Here is a 21,965-nt window from a genome sequence, read left to right as displayed (position 1 = left end):
CAGTTCTTGGGCCTCAACTATTTTCCATACCTGAGGCAGACAGAAAACTTCATCAGGAAATTCTGAATTGGGACAATTATATGTATTATAAGAACAAGAAAAGGCCAACTCATTTGACATCTGTGGACAATGGCAACATCTGTTGTTATTCAGTAATTCAGATAGTACTATTTTGGAGGAAAAGAAAGGACAAGAGGAAATTTGTGGTTACTGATAGATAGAAATATGGCTTCATACCCTCTACCAGTGACTTCCTATTTTTTAGCATAAAAGCCTATCTACAATGAATGAACAAGATAGGTTAAAATGTGATATTTTGATCAGTACTGTAAGCTTACAGAACCACTGTTTTTGTTGTAGTAGATCTGTACAAATCCAAATTGTAAGCTTTTGCTAGTTAAAGAAAGGGACATTTGTATGTGTAGGTAGTGTGGGCATGTAGGCATAGATACACCAAACACCCTAAAAACTAATTAAAACTTCTCTTTAATATAGCTCTAAAACCAAGGGACACAATTCAGAAAACAGTCTGATCAGATACCTCTAATTTTAAGAAATTAAAAAATGAAACTGTGTTATAGAGATAGTCTTCTATAAGAGAGTCTTGTATAACTTTCCTGAACTATTGGACAACTACACTGAATTACAGTGTCTTCTTTTGTCTCTTTCCTTGCACATTTAGATAAATATGGAATATGCTTGTACATGATATTGATCCAGTTTCCAGTAACTTCAAATAAATTGTTGGGGTCCTAAGTCATATCTGAGGGGTTTGGTCTATGCAGCAATAATAATAGATTGAGTCCCATTTTGCCCACTGAGGATTTGCCTTTCATTCCCTTTTTGCAGCCGTTACTGGCGCAGATGGAATCGGTTCTGCAGACGGAAATGTCGAGCTGCTGTCAAATCCAGCGTGTTTTACTGGCTTGTGATCTTCCTTGTTTTTCTCAATACCCTCACCATTGCCTCTGAACATTACAACCAACCAGACTGGCTCACTGAAGTCCAAGGTAAGATGAGACAGAAGGTTCTGTTTTTTGTTTGTTTGTTTACTTTTGTTGCCGAGTGGGTGCAGGCATTTGCAATTAATTAAAATTATTTTTATGATTGTACATAAACTATGTGTACATAAAGTAAAATCATTTGACTGTGTACATTCTAGAAATTATTAATTACAAAATGGCAAATACTTTTTATATCATTTTACATGGAATACACATAAATCAGTGCATGTTTGTATATTGTACCATTATTGTACAATTGTACAGTTCTTTCGTTCATTAAAGAAAGGACACCATACCATCTTAGTCTACTTTATCCTGTATGTTCTGCTAGTGTGGGAATTAAAAATATGAATAGATACTGAGACCCCAGTATTATCAGTCCCATGTTCTAACAACACAGAAGCAATCCACAGTCAAAGAATCATTATTAGTTTCTTAGAATCATAGAGTTAGAAAGGGCCTCATGGGCCATTGAGTCTATGCTCTCTGTGACAGGAGACTACTGGCAAAAGGCATTACATACTAAGGCTTGGTTCTTACCATCATGTAAGGTTCTCTTGCACATGTGGGTTTTAGAACAGAAATGGTCAAATATCTGAATCTGGTACATCTGATTTCACCTGACCAGATATGATGTTATTCCTTTATGTCTTCACCATGGCTAGAGAGAGTCTATTCTTGTCCCCTAACTTAACATATTGAAAAGAAAGATGCTTACAAGATAAGAAATACATTTGGCACAATGATGCATTCTTACCTTTCATTAAAAAATTAGACATTGACATAAGGATCTAAGAGATGAAACAGAAACGTCCAGATGATCAGTCACCTGGTCTGAAAGTAGCATGGGCCTATTTTACTTTTAGTTAAACTAACTCACACCCTTGGGTCAGGATTGAGGCTACATCTACACTGCAGAATTACACTGCAGTTTGACACCACTTTAACTGCCATGGCTCAGTGCTATGGAATTCTGGGACTCATAGTTTTGTGAGATATCTAGCCTTCTCTGACAGAAAGCTCTGGTGCCACAGCAAACTAAAAATCCCAGAATTCCATAGAGTGGAGCTATGACAGTTAAAATGGTGTCAAATTACATTAATTCTGCAGTGTGACAGCAGCCATAAAACAGCATGAAAAAAATGGGAGAAATGGTTTCAGGTGGAAAAGCAGTGTGCCACTATACTGGTAACACTGTCCCCCATCAAACAGGAATGTGAGCGTGAAGTGTTATTCTGATTCTTATCTGAAATGTGTCTCTTACCCCAGTGATCAGAAAACAAAAGAAGTGAGTTAAAGAGCAGCTGTACATTTTTCTTAATCCAGAAAATTGTGGGTTAAATAGTGAAGAAAACCCAGAATGGAAGCCAGATGAATGCTGTGAACCCCCTTTTCACAATTACTTGAGATCTTAAAAAAAAAAAACCTAAAACCTAAAGAGAGCAGTTCCAAGGAATATAACCTAATTCAATATGTATTTATTTATTAAGATTCTTGATGTTATTCTTACAGTCTTTCTGCTGCTGTAGTCTTTCAGTGTCATAATAATGATCATTACTTGTCTCTTTATCTTTATGAGACACTGCCAATAAGGTACTGCTGGCTCTTTTCACGGCTGAGATGCTGCTGAAGATGTACAGCCTGGGTCTCCAAGCATACTTTGTGTCTCTCTTCAACCGCTTTGACTGTTTCATTGTCTGTGGTGGAATCTTAGAGACCATATTGGTGGAAACAAAGATTATGTCACCTCTGGGTATCTCAGTGCTGAGATGTGTGCGACTACTGAGAATCTTTAAAATCACAAGGTATAGTTTCCTTTTACTTTTTAATGGAGTACATTGGAGGAGAAAGGATATATATAGGATCCTCTCTGCAGCAAATAAGGGCAAATAAAGCTTTTTTGCATCCCTTTGCATAAATAATCCCTTCCTTGAATTTCATTTCTTACTACAGCGTTGGATAGATGAGAGGTATCATTGTTTGTTTATTCATATATATTTGTACAGGTCCTCTGGAGGACATTTTCTTCAGTCAGCCAAAAGTAGACTGACAACTGTTACCCAGAGGACATATTATTTGGCCACCCTTGGATTGTGGAATGTCCTGCCAGAGGAGATTTGTCAAGTGGATACATTCTCTGAGTTTAAAACAGCAGTAATTCTTTTAAAACCCTAAATGGCTTGGGTCCAAGCTATCTCAGAGACCGCCTCTTCCCATACAATCCTCCCCGCGCTCTCCGGTCCTCTGGGAGGAACTTGTTGCAGCCTCAAAAATCGAGGCTTGCGGCGACCTCCCGGAGGGCTTTCTCTGTTGTCGCCCCCAGGCTCTGGAACGACCTGCCGGACGAGATCCGTCAATTAACATCTTTGGACAGCTTCAAAAAGGCTGTCAAGACGGATCTCTTCAGGCAGGCCTTCCCAGACTGAAATATCCCGGCCCTAGGATCTCAGGATCTCCCCCCTCCCCAGTAATGTCTCCAAAGCCCCCTTTTCTTTTCTTTAGAATTGAAGTTGCAGTGCTTATCAGTTGGTATTATTTTGTTTAATTTATTGTTGTTCTAACTAGTTATTGTGGTTTTAATTTAGATATGCAGTTTAATAACTTTTTAAGGGGGGAGGGAAATACATTGTTTTTATGCTGTATGTTATTTTAATGTTGTAAACCGCCCGGATTGGTTCGCCACAGGGCGGTATATAAATAAAAATTTATTATTATTATTATTATTATTATTATTATTATTATATTTATTTCAATTCATAAGGAAAATGGTATCTGTAAGCCACCCTATAACAAAGTTCACAGGGCAGCTCTCAAGCAATAAAACAATTTAAAATTCTTTGCCAGGAAAATAATTACAATATATTAAAAAAAATAATTATAAATGTAGAAGGAAAACATTCTTAAGAAATTAAAAGCTCATTAAAGCTGTCGTATATTCAAAGGTCTGGGGTTCTAAAAGAATCTTCATCTGGCATTGTAGTGGCACTAGTATAGCTTCCAGGAAAGCCTCAGTAAGGAGGGTTTCAACAAGCAAAGCACCACGACAGAGAAAGCCCTTTTCCTATACACCAGTCACTTCACCTTATTTGACAGGAATGATGTACAGCCTTTGAAGAAGATCTTTAGGGTATGTACATGTGGAAACAGGTTCACATCTAAGGCCCAACAACCACCTTGAACTGGAAGGTGGAATTAGGGAAAATGATGAAACACTGATGATGATGATGACGATGCACCTCTTGTCCAGTCACAATTAGTTGCCTTGTAGCTATATTTTGAACTAATTGAAGTTTACATCCAGTTTTCAATAGCAGTCACACATACAATAATCCCATCGGGAAGTTACCATGGCATGGATAAATGAAACAAGATAGGGGTCTAGCTGACATACCAGCCTCAGGTGATAGAAGCTGCTCCAAACTATTGATATTACAGTGGGGGTCGCTGTCCGGGGGCTTGCAATCTACAGATTTAAGCATCCATGTACAGCAAGCCCTGTTGTCCCCAATGGTAGTGCATGCATGTGGCCACACACGTCACACTGCCATTAGGAACAATGGGACTTGAGGCACTGCATTTTCTCATATCCGTAGGGATAATCCCCAGTTCAGAAGGTTTGGATCCTGACCCTTTTGACAGTTGGCAAGTTGTTTAGTCAATTTCAATTGTGTGCTGAGTGAAATTGGGTTTTTATAATTTATTTGGACAATCCTTGTATGTTTTGTTTTATCTGTTAAAATAGCTACATATCTGTATGTAAGAGGGTTTTAAGCTTTGGCTAGATCTATTGGAACAGTAGCCCATTTGCTAGCAACATTATTATTATTATTATTATTATTATTATTATTATTATTATTATTATTACCCCACTCTTCAACCAAGGCTATCAGAGCAGGAGCCAAGTTGAAGGTTGATCTTGGCTGCTCTGCCCACCCACAAGAAATCAGTCCCATTTAGTACTAGTAGTCTTCAGTTCTGTAGCCATCGGACCTTATTAGTAGTGGTTTCACTTGTATAATCATTTGTAAATATTGCAGTCCCATAAATTCTCTGAGTCACTTACTTACCAAATACAACATTGAAATGCAATATAAAACTACTAAAAAACCACAATTAAAATTAGATTAGGAATTTAGAGGTTTGAACTATTATTTATACTATATATGTCTGAATTAATACATAAACAGAAAATGGCTACCACATTGAGTGTTACATGATCGCAAATGAGTGGGGGGGGGGTCAGTTGGCAAAATAGACAAATGTGTTACTAAGGACAGATATACATGGCAACAGGAATTGCTCCTCACTCATAATGAAGAGATAGGAAAGGTGGGGGAAAGAAGCTTTCTAATGTTGAAGCCCAGATGGTAAGCCTTAACATAACCAAAGCAATAACACATGGTAGAGATGGAGCCCAGTTGTTTCTGTGTCTGTCAAGCAAAAGTCTATTAGCTCTCATTTTCATTGTGATTCACCATCTGGCTTTTTGGAATTGCTTGTGTGTATGAGCAATTGTTACAAGCACAAGGGAATAGTGCAGGTTTTCAGTCATCACTGCATTTATCGTATCCTATAGGCAACCATGGTGTGTTTGTCCATAAAGGCCTAGCATACTGTGGTTTTTTAATTTCATTTTACTTCATTGTATCCACACTGTAATCCTGCACTGCACAAAACAACAGAGTCCTATAGTACCTTAAAGATTATAAATTTATTATATCATCAGAGTTGGCAAACTGAAGTTGCATGATATGCATGAATTTTTTTCTTGGAAGGAATGCACACACACACACACACACACACACTTTGCCAGAGCAATAATGAATGCTTGCTGTACTCTACAGGATGTTGTACTGAAAAGCAGGAAAGAAAAGAGTATTTGAAGAACATCTCAGAGATCTATAGCCTAAATCCAAGTTTTAGTCCCAATTACAGTAAGGTTCATTAATCAATGGCATCTACATAAGTGTTGTCTCATCATACAGCAATTGATTGTAAGAGTATACTTTATAGGATTGTGGTCAGCAGAAAGGTGATTCAACTTATTATTTGGCACATGGACAAAGATATGCAGTTCTGTAGTGGACAAAAGTGAACCTGATCACTTCTTAGTTAAACCAGGGTGTGCAGGGTCCAGGACTGAAGCTTGTGTGTGCAGATATGTATGCCTGTGTGTATATGTATAAGTATGCATGCACACATGTATATGTTTTACTAAGTTCCCAGGTTCCACTGTGGAGCCAAGTGCTCCAAGTAGCTCAGTAAGACAAACATACTCTAAAAATAAAGGATTGTGAAGATGGTAAAGATTGGTAAATGCTCAGTTTAGGAGGGGTTGTCTCAGTCTCAGAATGGAGAGAAAGAACTGAGAGAAAGAGAGAGAATTCTGGCTGGAAATCAAACCTTTATTAAGCTACTGCATGGTACAGAGGTACCAAATTTATCCTACTCTATTTTTCACTTATCTCTATTCTAGGTTGTTTCAAAGAGAATGATTGATTGGTTGGTTTGTTGGCTGATTGATGGATGGATTGATTGATTGATTGATTGATTACTTTATTTATTTCATTTATATGCCACCTTTCTCCCAGAAGGGACCCAAGGCAGCTCACAGATAAAAAATAAAAAATTACAATAAAAATTAAAATCATCTAAAACAAAATAAAGTTACATAAAAATATACAAAAGTTAAAAGCTTGACTAAAACACATATACTTCAAAATCCAAAATTATTTCAAAAACCAAAAGTTTTTTCATTGTTGGCTAAGATAGTGACATCTGTGTTTTCTGATGGTTCAGTGTACACAAACTTTGTTTCATGCCCAAAATTATTTAAAATACTGTATTGTATAATTTTACCGTCAGGCTATGTATATAAGGTGTAATTCATTAATGAATTTAGTATTTAGGCTTGGGTCCCATCTCCAAGGTATCTCATTGTGCAAATACAGGTATACTAATATTTTAAAAAATCCAAAACATCTCTGGTCCCAAGCAATTTGGATATGGCAGACTCAACCTGTACCACAATTTTGCAGTTCTTTGTGTGTACTGTGAAGATTCAGGGAAGGTCTCTGAATATGGGTAAAGTTCACCTACTGTGCAGGAGTTGGAAAGAAGGGAGCATAGCCCTACACTGAAGGCTGCAAGGCAACGCCAGTCCTCTGAACAATACTTAATATAGTGCAGGAAGCATCATCCATCTATTTAGTCAACTGGCTGAAATTTCTTATCTTTGCAGCAGCTTCTGGCATAGTGCTCAAAGACAAGGAATGTTCCCTGTCCTCTTATGTAAGCCATACATGCAGCTTGAAGATAAGGGACCTGTGCATTGATTAAACAAGGTGTAACATTCCCTGTCTCCCTTAGTGGTTCATGAGCCAACAAAAAGTTATAGAGGTGTGAAGTCAAAGGCTTTCACAGCCGGCATCCATAGTTTTTTTGTGGGGCTTTTGGGCTATGTGGCCATGTTCTAGAAGAGTTTATTCCTGACATTTCACCAGCATCTGTGGGTGGCATCTTCAGAGAATGCTGACATGGAAGTGAATGGGGTGTATATACTGTGTGACCCTTGGTTGAGAAGATGTGATTTGTATGTTAATCTGTGTGTTGTTCTGTTGTTGAATGGCAAGGCCTCAGGGTGGAAGGATATGCAAGGAGGATTTGTGTCTATTTAATTAGTGATCCATTGTCTGCTGGGAAAACCCCTGACCCTGGGTGGTTTTCACATGCTGGGTCTTGATATTGGTGTTTTTCAGGACTGGTAGCCAAACTTTGTTTACTTTAAAGGTTTCTTCTTTCCTGTTGAAGTTGTCTGGGAGTCTACCCTTAAAGTAAACAAAGTTTACTTTACACAGCCACATAGCCCCAAAAAACCACAAAAACTATGGAACTAAGTCATAGAGGTGTTGGTTTGCTTCTGCTTTGCTTCTTCTTTCTGTGTGTAAGTAACCACAGAAGACATTAAGATTGAGATTTGGAGAGGTCTGTTTTTTATTCCACAACCATACTGCCCAATACTATCCAAAACATAGATATGGGACCACACATAAACCACTGAGAAGCTCAGTATCTTAGGTATAAAATATGCATATCCTGGAGGAAGTAGAATCTGCTTGCTTTTCCAGTATTTTCAGAATCTCGAGTAATTTGAAGACTTAAAAATGTTTATGCCTCTCTTAACACTGAAGATAATTTTGGTCAATTTGACAAAGGTTAATACATTTTTGTTTAACCTTGCCTTTATAATATGAACGTCTTTGTGCTGAAATCTTCTTCATTGACACAAAGAGAATGTTTGTCATCTGTACTATGAACCTAGTTGAGATTGTGGGGCGAGGCATATCATGGATGCACCAGCTTGGTCATCAGTTCTTGGGCAATAGATGATTAAAGCAGGGCCTTTTCTGGAGTCTGAAACAGGGATTCTCTGCTGGTGCTGCCCCTCTTGTGACTTAGGTACCAGAATAAAATTTTCTTTCAGAAGAATTTAAACAACCCCTCAGTGATGAATATTTTGCTGCTTTCAATTTTGGGCTGTTTGTTTTTATTGCACTATTTTATCCTAATGTAAGTAAAAATTACTGTATATGTGATTGTGTTTCTCCTCTCCTCTCTTGTTATCCATCTTGCAAATTTTAATTGAATGGTGGAATAAACAGTCTGCAATAGGTTTAAAAGTTTAAGAGTGTAAACATTATTAAGCAAATAAATGTGAATTAAATCTTGTGGAAATGCCTTTGAATAAAGGTAGTTCTGTACCAGTTTCCCAGAAAGCAAGGTGCCTGACCCTCTCCATTTAGCAATGGGCACATGCACTCCAGATTTTAAACCAATCTGCTGTAGATTCCAGACTGTTCTCCCATCTGTTCTTTTTGGTTATCAATGAGCCATTCTCTGGAGAAAGGTATTCTGGCTTGCTTTGAACAGCTGTGAATGTTGTAATGGGGTTGGCTAGAATATAACTCATTGAAGCAGCATGTACTAATCACTGCATATTAAGAAGTTTCTCTCAGTAATTTTCCAGGTGTGCAGGGTGCAGACATTTGGATGGAGGCAGAATATTGTGTTATATATAGGATGATCATAAAAATGCCCATTAATTTCCATAGGTCCCATTACCATAGGGCAATATGTAGATTATTCATTTGTTGACAGGTGTAGGAAAAACCATTTTTATACACATCAGGCAGTCAGCCTGTTAGTGATATCTGTTGTAGAAAAGAAGCACATGCTTTGGTCAACAGGAATGTAATTCTCTCTCTTTTTGGCTCCCCAGATACTGGAATTCCTTGAGTAACTTGGTGGCTTCCCTGCTCAACTCTGTGCGCTCCATTGCCTCCCTTCTGCTGCTCCTCTTCCTCTTCATCATCATCTTCTCCCTCCTCGGGATGCAGCTCTTTGGGGGCAAGTTTAACTTTGATGAGATGCAAACCAGGAGAAGCACATTTGATAACTTTCCCCAGTCTCTGCTTACTGTGTTTCAGGTATGACTTTATTGTATCTCATTTTATTTAAAAGAATCTAGATTCAGCAATGGCATAACATAGTCCATAAAGCTGTTATGTCAACTGAATGCAATACTAAGCTTAATTTTAAAAATTAACAGGCAGCTGGAGATAACTGCCCCTCCAGAAGCTTTTTCTAAAAGCAATAAGAGAGAAACACATGTGGTTCTCTTCACAGAGAGAAGGATAACAAAGGAGTCACTTTTGAAAAGACACTATATCATAACCCATTTGCTTTTGCTTTGCCTTTACAACAATGCATTAAACAGAGTTTCCTTGTAGATCCTCATGAAAGAAAGTGTTCATAGAGGTGGGAAACCTCTTAGAATGTGCTGGTTCTAGTCACATCAGAATATATCTTCAGGTCTAAGAGACTTGAGCTTTCATTTGGGAGCCCAAATTCACTCAGTGTTTTTGCTTTCAAAGTAAACATATAATTCACCAGTATTAGGGCATTTTTACAGATGATACAAAAATTGTTCTTTGAAAGACACACATGTATTTAGGAATTCCACAGACATCTACATTATAAATATTCACGCTGAAGTGTTTTCCCACTTCTCCTCACTGCCTTATTTTATACCATCCACATGAAGAAATATTTTATATTATCACCTGGTTACTCCAGTTGCAGTAATTGTGTTGCTAATGTAACTGTTCTATCACATGGGACTGAAATGTTTACCAGGCGTCAGACTTTAAATCCATTTTTCAGTTATGTCCCCATTCAAATTTAATAGTCCATATTGTATGATATCTGTGTCACCAAAGTCACTACACGGTGTTTCTTACTTCTCCTCAATGCATAAAGAAACCAGTGTGGTGTAGTGATTTAAGTGCTGGAGAAGAGCTCCAGGAGACCAGGGTCTGAATCCCCAGTCAGCCATCAAAACTTACTAGATGACCTTGGGCAGGTCACACACTCTCAGCCTAAGACAAAAACAGTGGCAAACCTCACCTGAATACATTTTGCCAATAAAGAAAACTTTGAAACAGGATTGTCATAAGTCAAAGTTGACTTGAATGCATACAGCAACAGGGGAAGAGCATAAAGGGATGCTGTTGTGCAAAACTGATGGCCTAAAATGATACAGGAGGATGTGCTTTGCTGTCTAGTAGTCCATGACAGATGCCACCATCAACATTTTGCAGTATGAATAAAAACTGCAGCAGATGTCTTATATCTTGAATTTTTCTCCTAGACATAAAGGATGCTGTTCTTTATGGTAACAGACTTTTTTGCAGGTTTTGTGCATGCTATCTAACACTATGTCCCCCCCCCCCCCCCATTTGTTGGGAATTCATTTAGATCCTGACTGGGGAAGACTGGAATTCGGTGATGTATGATGGGATCATGGCTTATGGAGGCCCCTCTTTTCCAGGGATGTTGGTCTGTATTTACTTCATCATCCTCTTCATCTGTGGAAACTGTATCCTTTACTCCTAGCTTTGTGTTGTTTGGTGTTTTGATTGGATTGTGTGGCTAAGAAAAAAAAAATACAGTGCTAAAGGGTATATGCAACTGAACAGAGGGACCAATGCAAATGGAGCTATCTGGCCCACATTGCTTTTACTTTTATCTGCCACCACTCATATATCTGTCCCTTCTTGTGGGGGGTCTTGTGAGTGAGCAGGCAAGAATTGCACATACCCAGCAGCCATCTGAGTGGTAGTGGGGACTGGGTGCAACTGAGCCAAGTTCATGACAGGATCCAGAAGGAAAAAATGAGGTGAGTGTGTCCTGACAGCTCATCACAATGGGCACTTACCTGCTTTCTCAACTTGGATCATTAGTGGTAGGCTCAGAAGTGAGAACAAAAAAGGGCCATGAGCGGTGTGTGTTTGTTTAAATAAAGTGTGTCTAAATCATCCTATATTAAAATTCTAAGTCATAGCCATGTTAGTCTGGAAAGTCAGTATGCAAAGCGATCTTGTAGCACCTTTGAGACTAACTGAAAATAAGAAACTGGCAGCATGAGCTTTCGTAGACTTGAGTCAGCATCTGAGGAAATAGAGTCAAGTCTACGAAAGCTCGTGCTACCAGCCTCTTTCTTTCAGTTAGTCTCAAATGTGCTACAAGATTCCTTTGCAAACTCATCCTATATTATCAGATCTTGGGACAGAGCACAATCAGTAAAATCCAACATGTAATACCCAGAAACCCTTCAGCTGGGACACTGCCAGGCTGAAAGGTAAGTTTGGAGGTGAGTTTGACATCATCAGGTGTAGTTACATCTAAGACTGCAGGATCTTGACCAATCTGTCTATCAAATAAATAATGGAAGGGGATGGGGTTAGATCTAAGGATAGATCTAAGCCTTTATCCATCTCTTTACCAAATCTTACATATGAAAATGAGAAGGCTCCAAGCAAGGTTTCCTCAACATATGGATGGTGGGGCTGAAGAGCATTATCACAGATAAGCTTGACTCACACCACATAGTGTTGTTCCATGTTACTCAGGATGTTGTTCCATGTTATTCAGTATGTGTTTTCTTTAAAGCAATATGCAAACAGATATCTTACTGAATGTCTTTTTGGCCATTGCTGTGGACAATCTTGCTGATGCCGAGAGCTTGACATCTGCTCAGAAAGAAGAGGAAGAGGAGAAGGAAAGAAAAAAATTAGCTAGGTAAACCTTTTCTTTCCTTGAGGCTGGAGTGTGAAGATCAGAAGAATTGGAATATTCTAAATCACTTGTATTTAAGCTCTCTATGTGTGTGTTCTGGTAGCTATCTTTTTTGGGGCCAACATCTGTTGTCCTAAGAAAGTGTACACTCTCAAATTTTCCTGAACTCTCTATCAGCTAGCAAAGCATCTATTTCTATTCCTTTCTCTCAGTGTGTGTTTATACAAAGACATTCATATACATATACAGTATATATGCATGCAGATATGGTTAAAAGATGATTGAAAAGAGAAGCTTAAGAATCATCATCTTCAGCTACTATTGTATGAAGATGTAGCAACTTGAGCAGCCTTAAGTGGGGTTGGGAATATGTTATTTGGCTTAGATCTTAAGATAACTTGACAAAGAAAAGCCTTTTCTCAAAACCCCCTGAAAATCTCTCTGGAGAATCAGGGAATTTCTGAATAGCATGGGAATGGTATATGGGAGGGCCAGCAGGGAGAAGATGTGATGAGAACCTTTCCTTCCATTATCTTTCTTATGTTAACTTCATATATGTTGTTGATGTTTAATTCTCTGTTGTGTAACATAAGGCATGCCACAAGCAATATTGAGTATACAAAGGTGGGTTACAGACCGCCATAAAGTACGCGCTCTGCGCGTACTAGGGTTAGGAAGGGCCATATTAGGGTTAGGAAGGGTCTTACCTTCCTCACGGCCCTTCTCCGTAGTACGCGCAGAGTGCATACTTTATGGCAGTCTGTAACCCACCTTTGTATAAATGGGCGCCGCCATTTTGATGTCTTGGACGCATAGCATCCAGACGTGTCACGGCGGAAGTGATGCCACGAGGGTGCGCTTCGCCCCTCGTGGCGCCACTTCCGCGTTTTGAAAAGGAGCACCATTTTGGCGCTCCTTTTTTGCTGTGCCAGGAAGCCTCGCGGTCTGGCCACTGGGGCTTCCCTCCGCAGCGAATGGCGGCGGCAAGAAAACGGTCGCTTGAGGGCGGTCTGTAACCCGCCTAAGGTTGTGATAGAGTTAGTATAGAGCACTGCAGAACAAAGAAAAATAATTGATTAAGGTGATGGCCTAGAAGGGGCTATAAATCCATCTTTTTATTATGTTAATAATCATCACTTCCCTTGCAAAGGCTTTTTTCTAAGTACACCCTCATGCAAATGCAATAGACATAGATTCATTGGCTTTTATGGTTTCAAGTTTGTGTGGAGAAGATAATTTTTAAAAGATGGGAGCCCTAGCCTTGTTGATATGATGGCTGTCTATAATGGAAAACATTGTTCTGTATGTCATGACACATGCATTTTCTGACTTTGCTGAACTGTTAGGACTGCTAGTCCTGAAAAGAAACCGGAGCCTGAGAAGCCAGCTGTGGAGGGGGAGACGAAGGAGGAGAAAATAGAGCTAAAATCTATCACTGCTGATGGAGAGTCTCCGCCTTCTAACAAGGTTTGCTCCTTGCTACTACACACCTTGCTTTGAGAGTTTTTATGAATTCATTAATAAATGAATGAATAAAGCATGCTCTGTTTCCTCCCCTCTTTCTTCCAGAGCAATATAGATGAATATCAGCCTAATGAAAATGAAGAAAAGAATCCCTATCCTACTACTACAGAGGCACCAGGTAAATAGTTGCCCTGCTGACACAATCTTCTCCCACTAGCACAGGAAGCTTAAGCTCAAATGCATAAGGCAGTTCCAGCTGGATCACAAAGAGATACATATTACCTACCGAAAGCTCACTAACTAGCATTACTTTTGATAGACTGGAATGGTTTCTTTAGCTCTTGTGTAAATATTTCTTAGCAGTTTCTACATGATTATTGTTCTTGATACTAGAACTGTATGGATATAATATCATGCTTTACTATATTTCATACATAGTCTCAACAAATCTTGCCAAGAAAGCTCCATGATAGGGTTGCTTTAGGGTCACCATAAGTCGGAACTGACTTGAAGGCACTTAACAGCAACTGAACAGAAGATGTAAATATGAATCATATGAAGATTATAAATCTGTATATTAAAAGCACTACAGAAAATATGAATAGTACAAAAACATCTAAATCTGCTTCTGAATGCAAATGACTGCCTAAAGACCAAGCTAGATATTACACAGAGTTTTGTGCTTCTTACCCTTCTATGTTTTTTTTTAAATTTGCTATTAACAAAAGCAGGCTGGTTGTCCAGAGAATAGCTGGGACCATGAGGTTCCTTAACCAACAGTCCCCTGGCCATTTTCTAACTGAAATTAATCCCTTAATCTGCAGATAAAACACAAGTGAAAAGGCAATGGGTAATTTAAAAATGAAAAATGACTAGCAAGGGGAAAGGTTAAACATCCAGCCTTCTACTACTTATTCTGACTTGGCTGTTTTTTGGTTAAAAAAGAATAAACAAAGGAAAGTAATATAAAATTCCATGTAATGTCAAATTTGACTCTAAAACACTTTCTTTGGTAGAGCAACATCTGAGACTTTGTCTTGCACATTTGCAACTAACCTTACCAATGACTTCTGTTTATTCCTCTTTATCAGCTTCTTAGTGATCATCAAACATGATGGGCTCCTTGTCCTTATTAGCAAACCATAGTGATCAGTGTGGATAATACATTTTTATTCAGTCCATCTGGAACAACCACTGATTTTAGACCTTTTCCGGTACATACTTTCTACTTGCAGGTATTCCTGGTATACCAGCCATTTGCTAACTCAGGGTAGCTTTATTCTTCACCTTGCATCAGCTGTTCCAAAACTATTTTTGACTCAAGGCTTATTATTTTTATTGGCAATGATTTCTGGAGGATGGGCTGACAGTATCTGGAGACGAATGTGTCAAAACCATCTTCCAGAAATCTTTCATACTGACCTCAACTCTGAAAACATTTTGCATTGTACCTGCTGTTGGAACAAAACTGATTCTCTTGTTCAGACATTTTCATCTCTATGTCCAGATGAAAGAGTATTAAAATCTTACTGGAATCATGACTAGAGAAAGTTCTGAAACATATACTTGGTTCATACAATGTAATTCACCTTATAAACAGCTGTCCCTACAATTGTAAGACTTACTTGGGTTTGTGTGGCCAAAGGAAATCTTTACAGATAGATAAACACATGACCTTTTATTAGGCCTAACTTGTATTCCTTTCTATTGCAACAGTCCATGGCTTTTCCAGGTTTCCATAATCTAATTTTAGGTTTATTATTTGATAAGATTCTTGTCCTCTAATAGTTGGATACAAGGCAGCTTCCATTGTAATTAAAGCAGCTCTCAGTAAGAATGTACTAAACTAGGCATGTTAGCATTCATGCTAAATTAGGTATACCAATAAAACATTAATTAAAACTATTTTAAAATGTTAGATTAATAATAAATAAGCAGTAAAATATTTAAAAGTCTAGCACATCCATTTAATAATCTTCTGCCAAAGCAATCATGTGTTTGTCTGAACAGAAAGGTTTTTGCCAGCTGGCAGTAGGACAACAGGGAGAGGTTAGCCTAAACTTACTTGGAAAGGAGTTTCATCATCTAGAAATCACCACAAAGAAGCCCCTGACTTGTGCCTGCACCAAGCATACCACTGAAGGTAATGGGGGAAAGTGCCTCTCCTGTAGATATCAAAGCCTGGCCAAGTTTTGAGAGATGATAGATCTATGACTTAGCGATGGTACAGATGGGCTAAATAAAAGCAATTTCCAACAGCTTTGAAGGTGGGGCATTTAGATAATGCACGCCTCCAAAGCAGGCAGAAATCAAACTGAAGCAGTGCTCAGTGGCTAAAAACTGGAGCAAATAGAATCCAGGACAGTCCAACTCAAGGCAGAAAATGTGCCTCTTCATGGCTGCATATAAATACTCCAACATAAGTGCAAGGCTGTAGCAAAGCAAAGAAATGAAATTGTGCCAACTCAAATGGATGTAATTACAATATACACAAGCCAGACAGCCCAACATAGGTGCCTGGAGTGAAGGGGGCATGTAGGGAGGCCTCCATGATTGTGTTTTGTCAGTGTATCCCTTGCACTTCCTTCTTCTGTCCCCTGCCTCTGAGGCCAAGCATTCTGAGAAGGAATCTGAAATCAGACAGTTCACAGGTTTTCCCACTTTAATCCTTGGTATTCCCTTTTCTATTATCTTGGTCCTGAAGTTAGCCCTTCCATCTACGTCTAACACTTATGATGACTTTTTTCTATAGTTTTTCCTGATCTTCAGTCAGTGTGCAACATCTGTGCGGCTTTTAGAATTACAATTAGTTTCCCACAGTGCCAGAGAGCCAGTGTGGTGGTGTGGTTTGAGTATTGGACTAGGACACCGAGAGACCAGGGTCCGAATCCATATGGCCATAGAAACCTACTGGGTGACCTTGGGCAAGTAACATTCTTTCATCCTCAGAGGAAGGCAAAGGCAGCCCTTCTCTGAACAAATTCTACCAAGAAATGCTTGTGATAGCTTTGCCTTAGAGCTGCCATAAGTCAGAAATGACTTGAAGGCACAAGGATGAAGCTGCTGAAAGTCCAAGCTCTGTCAGCCAGTTAACTGCTGTCTTTTGCTATGACTTTCTTTTCTACCTTAACAAACTAAGCACACTGGGAGCTGTCCATGGTGCCATTTTCTGCTACCTTCAACCTTTTAAGACTGAGTCAATAGCAGACTGACGTGCCTTAATATGTATTGACAGAGATGGAAAGAACATCAGAGCATATTTAAAGATATTTGAAAATTGGTTTATTGTTTCAAATGTAGGGAAACCCTAACAAGGAGAGTCCTAGAATAACAAGAATCTTTGCAGAATCTTTGCAGTTTGATCCATAGTGTTGGTGACATCTGGCTTCACCAATGAAGTGGATTGGACTCTCCCCCCTACCCACATTGCTTCATTTATAGAATATTCTTTCTGGAATCTGAAGTTATGTGCAACCAAAGTTGAGTTCCGCATGGTAGTTGCTACTGCACTTCCAGTATTTCATGAGGTCAAGCAGGTCCAGACTCATCATGTGTTCTGCTCAGTATTTTATAAACTTTCCCAAATTTCTTACTAATCCCCCTGCCACCGCCTTTGATGTTTTATCTTCAGGCTGTAGTGCAGCTTCAAGAGTCTCCCAGCGGCAGGCCCTCCAGGCACTCATTATGCAATTCTCCAACATGCCTCCTTGTCTCTTGCAACTGCAACTGGCAAGCCCTGTTCAGTGGGATAATTGTGATGATAATGTTGTTGATACTGTATTTTTTGAGAACAGAGGGGATGCTAATTTCATAGTCTAAATTGAAAGTCAGACAAAAGAGTTAGGCTGTTTCACCAAAGCAGAAGGGGATATTACAGCATTTCTAGCTTTCAGTCTGGAAGATAATGTCAAAGCAAAATTTAGCATTTAAAATGCTCCATCAGCATTATCATCAACAACCAAATTCACTGCATTTATTTAAGTTGCAGAACATTTTATGGTTTTTACTTCATTAAGCTTTTCTAGGAAGAGCAACTGTCATCCCTATGTTATAGACAGGAATAGATTGCTGAACAAATTTAGCAGTTATGGGATTTCTAATTGTAGATGACTAACTTGTTAAAGAATACAAAGAATAGTAATGATGAGATTTCACACAATTGTGGAATGTAACACTGGGGTTCAAGCATCTGTGTTGGGACTGGTAGTTAAGTTGTTGATGAATTATCTGTTTTAATTTGTTGTAAGTCTTTCTTATACACCCTTAAGTCTTATGTTGGGAGAAAGGTGGGATAATAAAGAAGAAGTAACACGAGTTAGCTATGGGTTCTAAGGCAACCATGCTTCTTTTGAAATATGACCCCATGGCCCTCCTAGTCTCTGTCCTGCCAGTAGACTACCAGGAAACAGCACAAAAATTGTTACTGTGGCTTTCAAGTATGTATGTCTATATGTATGTATGTATGTATGTATATGTATATGTATATGTATATAGTATATATATTTTTAAAATCTCTAAATAGACAATGATCTACATATTTAATTCCTTATAAGATATATTATCAATAAGCTGTTGACATTAAGTGTCAGTTCCAATATTAAATTTCTTATAAAATCAATATGTTCAAATGAACCAGATTTTTAATGGTATAAGAGATGAGCAGGAATTAATTAGTGATTCTTTGCACTTCTTCACTTGGTTTTTTCCTTCATTTTTGCAATTTTTTTAGTATTGTGGACTAGAAACCTACTTTTTATAATTAAAAAAGATGACATTCAGGAAAGTACAGACTGCACAATAGTATGTGACCCATTTCTGCTGAGCTACTGAATTACACTGCTTCCAAACAAAGAAACTTGTTTTCAGTACTGAATGCTTGATTGCTTCAATATAACATTTTGTGCAGTTCTCATCTTTGGAAGGGCTGCAGTTCACTTTTTTGCTCCTTTTAAAGGCTTACTTTGACACACATTATGCTTTGTGCATACTTACCTGATCTTGTTCTGTCCTTGTGGCTAATGTTGTGGGTTGAGTATGGAGCTGATATGTGAAAGGACCCTGGCATAAGATAAGGAATTGGAGGAGTGACCTTCTAGTCCCTTCTGTCCATACATTTGCAGAGGTAAAGATGTAGCAGCATCATATCCATTGTATAGTAGTACTTGAAAGAATAGAGTGTTTTCAAAAGTGATGTGTTTAATCACCTTGCAAAACCCCATGAAATTAACCTGAACTAATTTTCTTGGTGAAGGGAAGTAAGAGAATAAGAATTCCAGCTCTTAGTATCAGCAGTATGCATATTAAAGGGTAGTTATCTTCTCTTGTGTATTTTCCACACAGCTAAGATTCAGGAATGTGCTGATTCATTTACGTGTATCTAATGTTCAGAAAAACATAGGCTAAAGGCAAACACTAGACATGAACACAGAATCATCATGGAATAGAATAAGAAGTCCAAGAACGTTTGCTTTGAGGGGTTTTGGCAGGACAGTAGTGTGGCTACTGCTGTGTATCATCTTGCCTTATTCCTGTAGTGCATTGTTGGAATTGCACTGGTAAATTTTCTGTGTATGGAAAGTATACTGCCATGTTGTGCCCAAGCCACATTAGACTTCAACCAGTATTTGAAATCCTCAAAGTGTTCTTTCAAACCTTCCATATATCCCCAGAGGCCATCCGTGGCCACTTCTCAGCATTTTTTCCTTGGGGTTTGGCATAGATCTGCACAGTGCCTGAAGCTCTCGTTTTTAAGAACTTGGCTCAGGAGTTTTAGTCTTCAATTCCACTTTCTGAATTTTAAACAAGCAACAATTCCATCAATTTATTTTCCTTCCTTATTAGGAAAAAGTGTCCATCCTTGGGAGAGTATTATATGCACATTTCAATGGCTTCAAGGGGTTGGCGAGGGAGAACCCAGGTCAGATGTTAGCTGCATGCAGTGTGTATAGATTCATGGAGGTGGAAGAAACCAGTGACTAACTTGGCCAAATGTTTTCCTACACAATCCATTTGAGGACATGCCATACTGAGAAAGCATATGCACTAAACTGGGGTAGGCAACCTTTTTGAGCCGGGGGCCGGGTTGCTGTCCCTCAGACAACTGGGGGGCCGAACAAAATCTTCAAATGTAGGACACATTTTTTAAATGGAGGACATGTGGAAAAAACTGATGATTTTTTAAAAATGTTAACGTAAATGCATGTTTCTTAGACATGATCAAAATGGAGGACATTTGGCATTATTCCTAGACAGACAGCAGAAATGTACTTCCCTTTCTGGGCAAACACCAGAAGAAGAGGAGGAAGAAGCAGAGGAGGAGGTAGAGGAGAAGAAGAAGAAGAGGAGGAGGAAAAAGAGGAGGAGGAAGAGGAGGAAGTAGAGAGGAAGAAAAAGGGGAGGAAGAGGGGAAGAAGAGGAGGAGGAGGAGAAGAAGATGAGGTGGAGAAGAAGAGGATGAAGATGAAGAAGAGGAGGAGGAGAAGAAGAGGAGGAGGAAGAAGATGAAGAAGAAGGGGAGGAAGAGGAGGAGAAGGAGGAGAGGAGGAAGAAGGAGGAAGAAGGAGGAGGAAGAAGAAGAAGAAGAAGAAGAAGAAGAAGAAGAAGAAGGGAAGGAAGGAAGAAGAGGAGGAGGAGGAGAGGAGGCAGAAGAAGAAGAGGAGGAGAAAGAAAAGGAAAGGCTCTTTCCCCTGCCTGGCTGCCTCCATCGCCGGCGGAGACCAGGCAGGGGAACGGGGCCTCGCTGAGGGGGAGGCTCTTTTCCCCTGCCTAGCCGCCTCCGTCACCGGGGGCGGCAATTGGCGGCAGGACCAGGCTGGGGCCGGTCCCAAAGCCTCGCCGGGCTGGATCCGGCCCATGGGCCATAGGTTGCTGACCCCTGCACTAAACTATATACTACAGGGAAAGGCTCCAAGAATCCATAAAAAGTCTAAGAACATAAGGTTGCCTATGTTACATCATACCAAAGGTCCATCTAGTGTAGTATTTTGTCTCCAGGCATATGTTGTGGGAAGCAGAAAGATTGGTTGTGATCGAATAGCCAATGATTTGTCACTCCCCCCCCACCCCACCCCAGACATATCCAGCAATTCTGATAAAATAGACAGGGCAAACAGTGTTGGCACCAGGGACTGGCATATTTGGGCTATTGCCAAGGCCCATGCCCTAATAGAGGGCTCAATACCATTTAGTGAAGGCTTCTGGCTCTGCTGCTGTTTCTTATGCTTCTTGACTCTTCATCTGTTCTTTCTCAATGATAATTAAAGGAGTATATAGAAAGAACAGTAAACCCCATAACCTTTTCATCTCCTGGAGGCTGATCTGGGTTGGATGCAAAGGGAGAAGCATACAAGTAAACAGTGACAGCACTGGTGAGGAGAAACAGGCATAATCATAAGGGGTTCTGCTGAGAGGATCTTGCCCATACATCCCGCAGAACATGGTACTGGAACTTGCAGTCACGTTGACTAGGAAGTAGGTGAATGGCCGCAGAACCTGGAACTTGGAGATTGCTGATTTTATTTTATTTTATTTATTTAGGTATTTATATCCCGCCCTTCAGCCCTAATGGCTCTCAGGGCGGCTTACAATATTTTTAATCAGACAGTTCCCTGCCCTCAGGCTTACAACCTAAAAGACACGAAACAAAAGGAGAAGGGAATGATGGAGGGAAAGGGGATGAGTCCCTTTACTAATTTACTGATAGTCCCTAGTGTTTTATAGGGCTATCCCTATCAATGATGATCATCAATGGCTTGTCAGGAAGTGCTGTCAAGTTTGAGAGGGGCAACTAAACCTTTTTCTTGCTTTTTTTATTCCATGAAAAGCTTTGAGGGGAAAAGGCAGCCAGGAATCATTGCTTCCCCTCCCAATTTGTTTTCCTTTTTCCCACTACCAAAAGTCAATTGTCATACTCCCACTTTGCTGTTAAACCTCAGAACTCATTTCTTCCACACTGGCAATTAATAACTTCCAATTTGCAGCCACTTCTCTTTTCCTTGCTATCATAGCATTTCTGCTTTTCCACTTGCCCTAGGAATTGCTTTACAGTTCTCATAGATTGCTTCCTCTAGTAGCCTGCTTAGTTCCGCATTCAATTTGCTTCGCGTGAACTGCTACTGCTACCTTACGACGAACCTTCAGTGAGAAATCATGGGAGTTGTATTGCAAGGCATTAAATTGGCAGCTAGTATTTTAAATTTATATTGTCTCCAGGGGCCTGGAGAGATGGCAAAAAAAGGGAATTGCATTATATGTGACCCATATGCTATACTTTGCCCACTCTTATTCTACAGCAGTCTTAATTCCTGATACAATTAGCCATAACTTTATGAGGCAAGTCAATAAGCAATTTCTGATTAATTA

At 39.3% G+C, this 21,965-nt stretch overlaps 1 protein-coding gene across 7 annotated transcripts in view; it reads left to right on the top strand.

Moving 5' to 3' along the window:
- The window catches only part of CACNA1C (calcium voltage-gated channel subunit alpha1 C), a 527,437-nt gene that overhangs the window by 376,155 nt on the left and 129,317 nt on the right, over positions 1-21,965 (top strand). For all 7 annotated transcript variants that reach the window (XM_042470414.1, XM_042470413.1, XM_042470415.1 and 4 more), the window contains exons 12-18: positions 850-1,010; positions 2,584-2,809; positions 9,283-9,490; positions 10,821-10,941; positions 12,029-12,143; positions 13,487-13,607; positions 13,710-13,782. In XM_042470414.1, coding sequence (XP_042326348.1) covers positions 850-1,010; positions 2,584-2,809; positions 9,283-9,490; positions 10,821-10,941; positions 12,029-12,143; positions 13,487-13,607; positions 13,710-13,782 — 1,025 coding nt within the window. The remainder of the gene's footprint in view (positions 1-849; positions 1,011-2,583; positions 2,810-9,282; positions 9,491-10,820; positions 10,942-12,028; positions 12,144-13,486; positions 13,608-13,709; positions 13,783-21,965) is intronic.

The sequence above is a fragment of the Sceloporus undulatus genome, chromosome 5 (genome assembly GCF_019175285.1).
Source record: "Sceloporus undulatus isolate JIND9_A2432 ecotype Alabama chromosome 5, SceUnd_v1.1, whole genome shotgun sequence".
NCBI lineage: Eukaryota > Metazoa > Chordata > Lepidosauria > Squamata > Phrynosomatidae > Sceloporus > Sceloporus undulatus.
The sequence above is the reverse complement of the archived record's forward strand: the minus strand, read 5'-3'. Positions and strand labels throughout refer to the sequence as shown.